Source organism: Lemur catta, chromosome 14 (assembly GCF_020740605.2).
Source record: "Lemur catta isolate mLemCat1 chromosome 14, mLemCat1.pri, whole genome shotgun sequence".
NCBI lineage: Eukaryota > Metazoa > Chordata > Mammalia > Primates > Lemuridae > Lemur > Lemur catta.
In genome coordinates this window covers 9652085-9661848 of record NC_059141.1, presented here as the reverse complement: position 1 = coordinate 9661848, position 9764 = coordinate 9652085, and the positions used below count along the sequence as shown (strand labels likewise).

General features: G+C 52.7%; 1 protein-coding gene across 3 annotated transcripts in view; it reads right to left on the bottom strand.

Annotated features, from left to right (window-relative positions):
- Nucleotides 1-529: 529 nt before the first annotated feature.
- Nucleotides 530-9764, bottom strand: part of RGS10 (regulator of G protein signaling 10) — a 31290-nt gene continuing 22055 nt past the window's right edge. For all 3 annotated transcript variants that reach the window (XM_045567879.1, XM_045567880.1, XM_045567881.1), the window contains one exon: nt 530-739. In XM_045567879.1, the coding sequence (XP_045423835.1) occupies nt 581-739 (159 nt within the window). In that variant the 3' untranslated portion in view covers nt 530-580. The remainder of the gene's footprint in view (nt 740-9764) is intronic.

The following is a 9764-nucleotide window of genomic DNA, read 5'->3' as shown; positions in this document are numbered from 1 at the left end:
GAATCTCTGTCTTGTGAACTAAAACGTCAAAGCTATTTGTTTTTATGTAAGATTATCCATCATGCAAAGCTTACTGGTGAAGCAGTTAATAAGATACACAGACCCCATTGAAGGGTTTTCTACATTTCAGTCCTTGCACATAATAAAGCAGTCATAAACCCTGCACGGTCCTGAGAGTAGGTTCCTTTGCTTCTTAAAGTTGCCAGTCCTGGCTCTTTGGGGGCTCAGGTGTTATAAATTCTGGAAGCTCCTTTATTTTATTTATTTATTTATTTATTTATTTATTTAGAGATGGAGTCTCGCTCTGTTGCCCAGGCTAGAGTGAGTGCCGTGGCGTCAGCCTAGCTCACAGCAACCTCAAACTCCTGGGCTCAAGTGATCCTCCTGCCTCAGCCTCCCCAGCAGCTGGGACTACAGGCATGGGCCACCATGCCTGGCTAATTTTTTTCTGTTTTTTTTAGTTGATTGGCTAATTTTTTTCTATTTTTAGTAGAGATAGGGTCTCGCCGCTCTTGCTCAGGCTGGTCTCGAACTCCTGACCTCAAGTGATCCTCTGCCTTGGCCTCCCAGAGTGCTAGCATTATAGGCGTGAGCCACCGCGCCCAGACCTGGAAGCTCTTTTAGCTGCAGTTTGCACATCGGGCAGGTCTTCTTCCTCTTCCTCGGTTCGCTTGTGTTTTAAAAACAAGTCAGATTTTAAGAAGCGGGTATAGCTGTCGTACTTCATGAGATTGAAGATCTAAGGAGGAAAAGAAAAAGAGCATGAAAGCTGAGGCTAACCCAGGCCATGAATCACCCTATCAAATATTTATTAAATACCTACTGTGTGCCAAAGTATACAAATGCGTACAAAGAACGCACAAAGAAAGCCATAAGTCAGTCATGTGCTAGGCAAGACAGATTTCCTGGATGTTTTGGGTCATTAGCAAGAATCTCAATGGAATCTATAGTTTAGAGAGTCACATGAACAAACATACGTTTATTTTCCACGGAAGTACAGATCCACCCAGCACTGATTCATACCCTCGCTTCCAGGGGTGCTTTAAGACTCTCCACTTTATTTGGACAAATAACACAAAGACTCACTTCTCCAAGAGCTTGGGACAGCAGAACAGAAACTGTTTCTGTAGACGGTGTAAAAAGATCCACGTCATGTCGCATGATGCCAATATTGTCACAACCCCGGTGCGTCTGGCATCCAAGATCTCAAACAAACCAATCATGTGCCAAGGATCAAAATGAGGCTTATTCAATGCATGGCAGGGAAGTGAAACTAGTCTTAGCAAAGAAGGATTCAGGAACAAGTCCCAGTGAAAGGGAACAGCAGGCGGCGGCAGAATGCAACCTGTGCAATCAGACAGGCTGAGGAGCAGAAAGATTCTAAGGTATGTGAAGTAGGTGAGGAGGGCCCCTGACAGAGGTGACGTCCTCTGGATTAGAGGGCTGCCCCCGGCTGGGATGGCAGGTACTCAAAGGGCTGTCCCCAGGCACAGACGCCTCCTCAGGCCTCCACGGAACCTCCCTTCTGGGCCTCCATCCCTGTCCCCAGTGACCCCTCTACCCTACTCCTGCCCAATCCTACGCCACCTGCCCTCCGCCCTCCTCCCTCACTGCACAAAAAGGCAGGGGAAGGAGAGGTAAGAAGCATTTTCCGGCTGTCGAGGGGCACAATCTCCTTCTCACCCTTCATCTCTCTCTCTCTCTGAGCTTTTGACTTAACTTCCAGGACATTCTGCAGACTAAAATGCTACGCAGTGCACGCACCTGGTACCTTCACTTACGGCACTGACACAGGCCCAACCAAGTGGAAAGTTCCAGCGGTGTCTAGAACACCACTCACTGCCAGGCGGGGGTTGTCAAGTGGGTGGTAAAACCCTGACATCTTTCAAACCCTCCCTCTGCCAACACAAGCACGAACTATTTTGTAAATTAAACATCTGATGGATTCAAAGGACTCAGAACATCTGCTTGGGGGATGGGAGGTGCCTCAGAAGCGGGGGTTGGGGTAGGCTAGGGCAGGAGTCGGGTAGAGGGGGTGCTGGGGACGGGGTGCTGGGGACGGGGACGGAGGCCTTTACACCTTCATTTTCCCAAGATGGCTTCAACCACAGCAGAACCGCCACAGTCATTTTGCTATGAGCAGAGTCCACAACTCAGGGAAAGACTTAGGACTTTGGCTTTTCTCTAAACCATTAAACTAGCGCCTGCCCATGCCCTGGTGCCCTGCCAGCCTTGCCCAAGCTCTCCAGCTGCTCAGGGAGACCCTGTCCCCTTAAGACCCCATCCTGTGTCTCTCTAGAACACTTATCTATTTTGTAGCAATCTTGTAATCCTAGCTGCGATTGCAATTTGCTGAGGTTTGGAGGAAAAAGAAATTTTTTTTAATCCCCAAAAACACAAAAATCATAGCCAGGGATGAGGCAGGCGGTGAGGAATACCTTTATCTTCTTGTGGCCTCCCACCAGCGTGCTAAGCAGGTGTCGCCATCCCTCACCACCTGCATTACTCAGCCCTTGCAGGCACAAGAGCCCCAAAGGGAACCTTTAGATGCCCACCTAGTTCAGCATCTGCAGCGGATGCTCCAAGTGTGACTAATGAAACCGGCCTCACGAGGGCCCCTCCTGGCGCCCAGCCCCGTGCCCACTACTCCCACACCAGGTCCTCAGCAGGTGGGACCCTCCGCTCCGTGCAGGATGCGGTACGACCCAGGCGTGTCGTGTGAGGGCTCCACGTGTGGGAGAGGAACATCCTGTTTGCCTGTCGTGGCTCTGAGGCTCAGACTTCAAAGGGGAGAAGAAAAAGACTGGCTGGAGGCACCTAGGGCAGGGGAGGAGGGGAGGAAGGAGGCTGCTTGGGGTGGGAGGATGGCTCGGGTCTGCAGCGGGGCTGAGAAGAGGGTGCAGGCTCCCCTTCCCACTCTCCCCGCCCAGCCAGCGGGAGGGCAGGGGGCTGGGAACTATTTAACAAGAGCATAAGGGCCACGCCCTGCCGTGGCAGGTGTGAAATGCCCCGGGAGGGCAGAAGTCCTTCAGGCTGGGGCTTCCTCCTCCAGGAGCCCTTCAGGGTCACCCGGAGGCAGCTGCGGCCATCAGACCCAGATAGACTTGAGGAGGGAAAGGATGTCACCCCCAGTGGCCTCATCCTCCTTGGCCGCGTGGGGCTGATGGCTCTACGCAGGGTGCACACGGCCGGCTTCCCACTGCCCCAGCACAGGGCCTGCTGGGTCCTGGCCTAGAAGCACAGGCAACGGGGTGCTCCCACCACAGAGCCCTCAGGGAATGGCAGCAGCAAAGATGCCTCAGAGGATGCAGAACGCGCCTAAGAACCTCTTCCAAGCGACTGGCCAACAATGGTGTACCCAGCTCCTGACAAGTCATTTACCATAGGACAAATGGCCACGACTGCGGTCTGATGAAAGTGTGCCAAGTGGGTGAACAGAAACCACAGCCTGCACAACAGCAGGGGGCGGGGAAACGACCCGGGGTCGCACCAATCAGCCTGCAAGGCCTTCGGCCCCAGGCTGACCAGCCAGAGGGCACTGGGTCCTCTCATCTCGGTCTCTCTCTCAGTCCCCACCACAGCCCTACGAAGACCCTGGCTCTGCAGAGAGGAAGCAGGAGCTCAGAGCTGCAGTTTCCTCTGGGTTCTGGAGGTCAAGGTGCCATCGGGGCTGGTTTCTTCCAAGGCCTGTCTCCGTGGCGTGTAGATGGCTGTCTCCTCCCTGTGTCCTCACAAGGGCTTCCCCCAGGCATGTGTGTCCTCATCTCCGCTTCTTATAAGGACACCAGCCACATTGGATTAGTGCCCACGCCAATGACCTCATTAAACGTTAATGACTCCTTTAAAGGTCCTGTTGCCACATAAGGTCACAGTCTGAGGCCCTGGGGGTTAGGACTTCAACATGTGCATTTGGGGAATGTGGGGGACAGTTCAGCCCATACAAGCGAGCAAGAGACAGGCGGGCGGCAGACCCTGGCAGGCTCTGGAGCCCACGCTCCTAACCACTGGGCTGTACTGCCCCTCAGACGGCCAGGCAATACGCCGTCATTACCAGCGGGGTCTACAAACAGAGTTTACCATGGAAAACTGTCCATGCATGTGACATGACTAATACTAAATTTTAAAAATGCACTAAAACTAAAAACAAGGATCTCAAATATGTTCTTTAAAAGAGCGTTTGTGTGTATAAATGGAAACTAAATACCCCTAAAGGTCGGCACTGGTTTGAATAGTGTCCCCACAAAACTGTCGTCCACCTGGAACCTCAGAATGTGACCCTATTGGGAAATAGGGTTGGTTAAGGATCTCAAAATGAAATCATCCTGCCTTTGGGGTGGGCCCTACATCGACAGCACACGGAGGGAGAAGGCCGTGCAGGGGCAGAGGCGGAGCTCAGGGGGAGGCAGCTGCAAACCAAGGACCGGCGAGGATGGCCGGCAGCCACCAGCCGTCCGGATGCTGAGAAGAGGGGCGCAAGGCTGCTCCCCTGGAGCCTTCGGGGGAGCACAGCCCTGCCAACACCTTGCTTTCAGATTTCTCACCGCCTGAACGGCGAGAGAGTAAGTTTCTGCTGCTTTAGGCCACTTGGGTTGTAGTCATTTGCTACGACAGCCCTGGGAAACGAACACGGTCGGCCTGTGGATTTCCACTCGCTCCTGCTCCACACAGAACCTGAGCTGGCCCCAGGGGTCCCAGACGGCTCTGCAAGCGCAGACTCCCCAGGACTGGGCTGCGACCAGCACCTGAACAACGTGGTCAGACGCCCTCAGTGTCTGCAGGGAAGGGAAAGAAGAAAAAGCCGTCGTCCGGGACAGGAGAAGGCTTGAGGTAGGTGGAAGGCGTCAGAGCACAGCTGAGCCAGATCCTCCCTCATCCTGAGGGACGGATGGGCCACTGACGAAGCGGAAACCTCAAGTTGGCAGCTGAACCACATTCTGCATTTTTTTTGTGGCCAAGACAGCTGTGGCTTAGCAAGGTTTCGGGTTTGGGCAGCCCCCACATCTGCAAGCTGCAGGCCTGGACTGTAAACTGTTTAGCGCCGTTGCCGTGGGACCCAGTCCTGTAGGCTGCTAGAGGTGGGGCTAGGAGGAAAGCGAGAAGGACCCGTCCTGCAGATGTGCAACGCCGCACAGTGTCCTGTGGCACAAGGTCATTACACCACCAAGGCACCTCTCCCTCTCCAGACCCCAGACCGTGCAGTGACTAATTAGGATCTGCCTTCCTGCGCAGAAAAATATCCAGCTTCAGACGGGTCAAACTTTGCTGCTGCAGGGAAGGACTTCCTCACTGAGCCACTCATCCGTGTGGACAGCGAGGAGCTTCACCAGCCTTGGAGGCCCCTGTGTGACCACTTTGTCACCATCTTGATTCGTTGCATTTCAAGCCTAATAAATGTTTTAACACTTCCCAGAAAACAAGTACCATTGAAGACCTAAACAGAACGTGCATCCTCTCTCCTCAAAACCCTCTGCTGTGTTATTTCGATTAGGTTCAAGGAGAAAAAAAAATAATCCTTTAAGGTAATGAAAATTGTATTGACGGGATTTCATATTTGCTTCAAGAACTTGGTTTAGTCTCTCTATGAACATTGCTGAACGAAGGCAGCACGCGCCACTGTGTCTGGACTGCAGCTCTAGAATGTGCTCTCTCTCCCCACGCACCTAGACTACAGACATGCTTTCGTACCCACACGAACAGGCAGAAATGGGAAGAAAGGAAGCTCCCGTCTCTCCAGCCCTGAGAATTGGCCAGGCATCGAAGACATAGGGATGTGCCCACACCCGAAGTGACGGCCACCTCCCATCTTCTCTAGCAGGAAAGGGGTGCACCCAGGAGAGCGTCTGGGGTCGGCTGGCAGAGAGCGGGAGAGAAGACACAGCAGCACAAGTCAGCCCTTGCCCCAAAGCACCAGGGAGGGCCACCCAGAAGGCTCTGTCGCCCTGGACAGCACTCCTGCTTTACAGACAGGACAGCCAGAGACGGTGGATGTGCCAGAGTGGGATCAGAACTCCAGAAGGAGGCTGGACACGGACAGAGCCAGAGACACCCTGCTTGGGGCAAAATCCCCTCACAGGCTCGGGGGTCCAGCGCTGTCGTGCACGTGGGGCCGTTTGCCCACTTCTTCCTGGAGCCCATACCACTCAAATTCTAGACTCAAATGGCACAACATGCTTTCTGATTGGAGAGAAGGCATTTTATTTTTGCCTTTTGCCATCAGAAGGGGAGTTACGTGCTCTTCTGGTACCTGCTCTTCCCTCCTCTTCCCCATTTTAAAGTTGTAAAAAAAATTTCTCTAAGTGTTTGCAATGCTGTCCTGCGTGCCCCACCCTCATAAGGCAGATGGCTACAGTAGACACGAAGAGCCAACTTTCCTTCCATTAGAACGAAAAACCACGACCTGCCTTTTCTAGCTTAGCATGCTGGAAAATACCCATTTCTGGCCCAGGTTTGATCTTTTGGAGCAAATGTCAGCTGGTGCCCATAAGCTGAGGCGTCCTGAATCCCTGGCTCTTGTCACCACCACAGCCCAGGACAGGGGACTGTGGCTGTGCAGGGAGCTCAGGCTGAGCTTGAGAAGTAAGGTGAAATGAGGGGCTGGAGGTGGAAACAGACCCCCAAATGACCCCTGTAGGCTGGCAGCCCCGCCCCCGCCCCGGGTCCTCACCAGCTGATCCACCCCTTCTTACGTGTGTCATGTGTCGGGAAAGGAAGCGTTTCTCACCTCTTGGCTTCTGGGGAAATTCAAAGAAACTACACTGCTAAAAAGGGGGCCCTATTTATGGTTCCTCTCTCTGTCAAGGATGTGGCTGGGAGCACTGACATCTCACGGAAATGTTTTTAAATTTTTTTTAAGCATCAGAGGTTGAGGACTTCCTTTTGAATGGTGAAAGCCGCCTCCCCTCTGCCCTTTCCAGACTGGGCTCTAGTGCCAGGCTGGTGAGGGCAGCCGGCGGCTCGCGAAACCTGCTTTTCCTGTAGGCACTGGGATCCCTGAAGTTTATGGGAGGATGAGCACCCCAGTCCCCAAACCTGCACCCTTCTCTTACACGCATGAGAAAGCAATGACTGAAGAAATGACCGTGTGCGATGATCCAGCCTTTCTGTCGTCACAGATCCCACCACTGTTCCAGACCACGCCGCACCGTGTGATTTAAACCAGAGGCTTCGGAGCAAGCAAGGTGTGTGAATTGGTGCTGAGAAACGTGTCGGAGCAGAAGTTTGTTTTAAATCTTTCACATGGCACTACTCTGAGTCACTGAGCAGGCTTCCAAGCGTCCCATTCTGAAATATTCTGGGCAGGGTCTGAAACGACCGACGACATAACGGATCTCCCACTGGGGAGAGAGAGGGAAGAGGCAGGACCTGGGGGGTTTTCACTTTTCACTTCATACCTTCCTGGATTACATGAATTTTGTTTTTCTTAACCATGAACATGTACTCATTGAACAATTTTAAGTAATTTTAAAAATTAACTTGTACAGAATCCTGCGTGACACAGTAACAGGCCCAATCCTGTGTGTGGTGACAGCTCATGCCAGCGCAGCTGGCTCCTGTGCTGGCTCCATCTGTGGAGTTTGCAGCCACGTGGGTTGGCAGGACACACGTGTTCAAACGCCACACTGGCCGGGCCAGCACAAACTGACGTTGTCATTTGTTTTTCAAAGAAAACCATGTCAGGTCCTGTGACTAACTGGATGGAAACGCTCTGGAATCAGCCAGGGCTAGAGGTACGGACAGCACGGGGAGCAAGGGACAGGAACGTGGGAGAGAGGAGGGGGACAGCGTCGGTCGTTAGGCTGAGGCCAACGCCGCCTGTCCCAGCTTCCATGAAAGGAAATGGCAGCAAATGCTAGAGGGGAGAAGTGAGAACTCAAAGGTGAGAAACTGTTTCCAGATGCTACTGCGTCCCATGAGAACGGTTCTCTTCGGGTGGTGGTTTGGTAGGAAGGGTCCGGCTGAACCAGACACCCTGGGCTCAAGTTCTGTCCCCTCCCCTCCCCACTGTGTGACCTTGGGCTGGTGACAGGGCCACCCACACCAGTGAACTCTCTCATCCCTACGCAGAGGCGCAAGGTCCACCTCCCACAAAACTACTTGAGAGTCAAATGAGATGCCAGGAAAACGTATCAAGTGAACTGCAAACTTAATGCTCTCCCGGAACTCGCTAAATTGTAGAAAACTGACAGATACGTCATTTGCTGCTTTTCAGGTGGGGACTCACAGCTCCGTGAGGGTGAGGTGCGTTCTGGAAACTCACATCCAGCCAGGGCTGCTCCCCCTCAGCACTTCTGGCATTTGGACCAGATGATTCCGTGTCTTGGCCGTCCCGACACCGCAGGGTGTCTAGCAGCTTCCCTGGCCTCAGTTCTGTGAAATCCTGTGACTCTAAACATGTTCCTCGCAGCTTCAATTTCTTTCGCTTGTGAAAACAGGGCTCTTGAGGGGCTTTGGGGGAGCAGAGAACCGTGGACTGTGCTGAGCACACACTTCGGCGTTTCCAGCAAGGCCCCTGAGTTGTCCAAAGTGAGCAGAGCCCAGGGGCCCTGCTTGGGGACCCGCTGTGAAATCAGCTCTGATTCCAAACACCTTCCTTCCACCCAGTTATGCCTCAGCGGGACAGTTAGTGCCCCCTTTCCCTCCTTCTCTTTCAAATAAATGATTTTTAACAACAGGGTATAACTTTCTTTACATTCTGCACATCTGTGTGTGTGCACAAACACAGCCATTATTATTATACCACATCTGTCATGTGTGTGTGCATGTGAGTATTTATACAAAAAAGATGGACAGTCTAGAGATCAAACGTTACTTAGCGGTTATCTCCAGGTGTGGAGTCATAAGGGAGTTTTTCCTCTTTATGCTGGTTTCCCAAGTTTCTTTTATTGAGCATGTGTGATGTTAAAAGTTAGTTAGATAAAAGATATTTTTAAAAATTGTCACTAAAATTAACAAACAAACAAACAAACAAAAAAACCCAGCCTCTGTCCCACGTGTTTCCTCTTTTTTGTGCCAGCTAAAGCTCCCAGTGTACGGCTTTAACGAGATGTACCTGGTCACAGAGGCCCGGCTCTGCTTTGAGATGTTCTGCAGGAGAGCTGGAGCCCGGGAGCCCGTGCTGCCTCTGCAGAGTCTCGCCAGCCTCTCTCACTCCTCGCTCCCACCTCGGCTCTGCCCCCTGGGAACCGGGACGGCCTGTGTGCACTCACACGGCCTTTCCAATCCCTCTGCTCCAGGGGCCTCAAGGGGCTTTGAGCAACAGCGAGAGGCTGGCCAGGAGCCTGGGGCACCAACACAGGTTTTGGGGTCCCTGGGGGAGTGCCTTGGAAGGCAGGTGGATGAGCATGAATCCAGCTTCCACACTTCCCACTACCTGCGTGACCTAACGCCAACAGACCACTCAGACTCCCTGAACCTTGCTTTTCTCATCAGCAAAATGGGAATAATAATACTCACTGGAGATTACATGAGACAATACACGCCAAGCGTGGCATCAGGCTCAAAAGGGCACCCTAAATGGCAGATACTGTTGTCATTATGGAGAATACCCAGACCACAGGGGCAGGTTCTCAACCCTGGCCCTACTTTAAAGTACCTTAGGGAGCTTTTAAAAGACTCTGAGGTCCAGGGCAGGACGATATCCCCACGTGAAATTGCCTTTGCACCGTACATTCCACTTCCTTTCCCTCCACAAATCCACATCTACGCTTCCTTCTCAGTGGCTCAAAACCACCACCTCCACGAAGCCCTCAGCAAGTCTTCCCTGA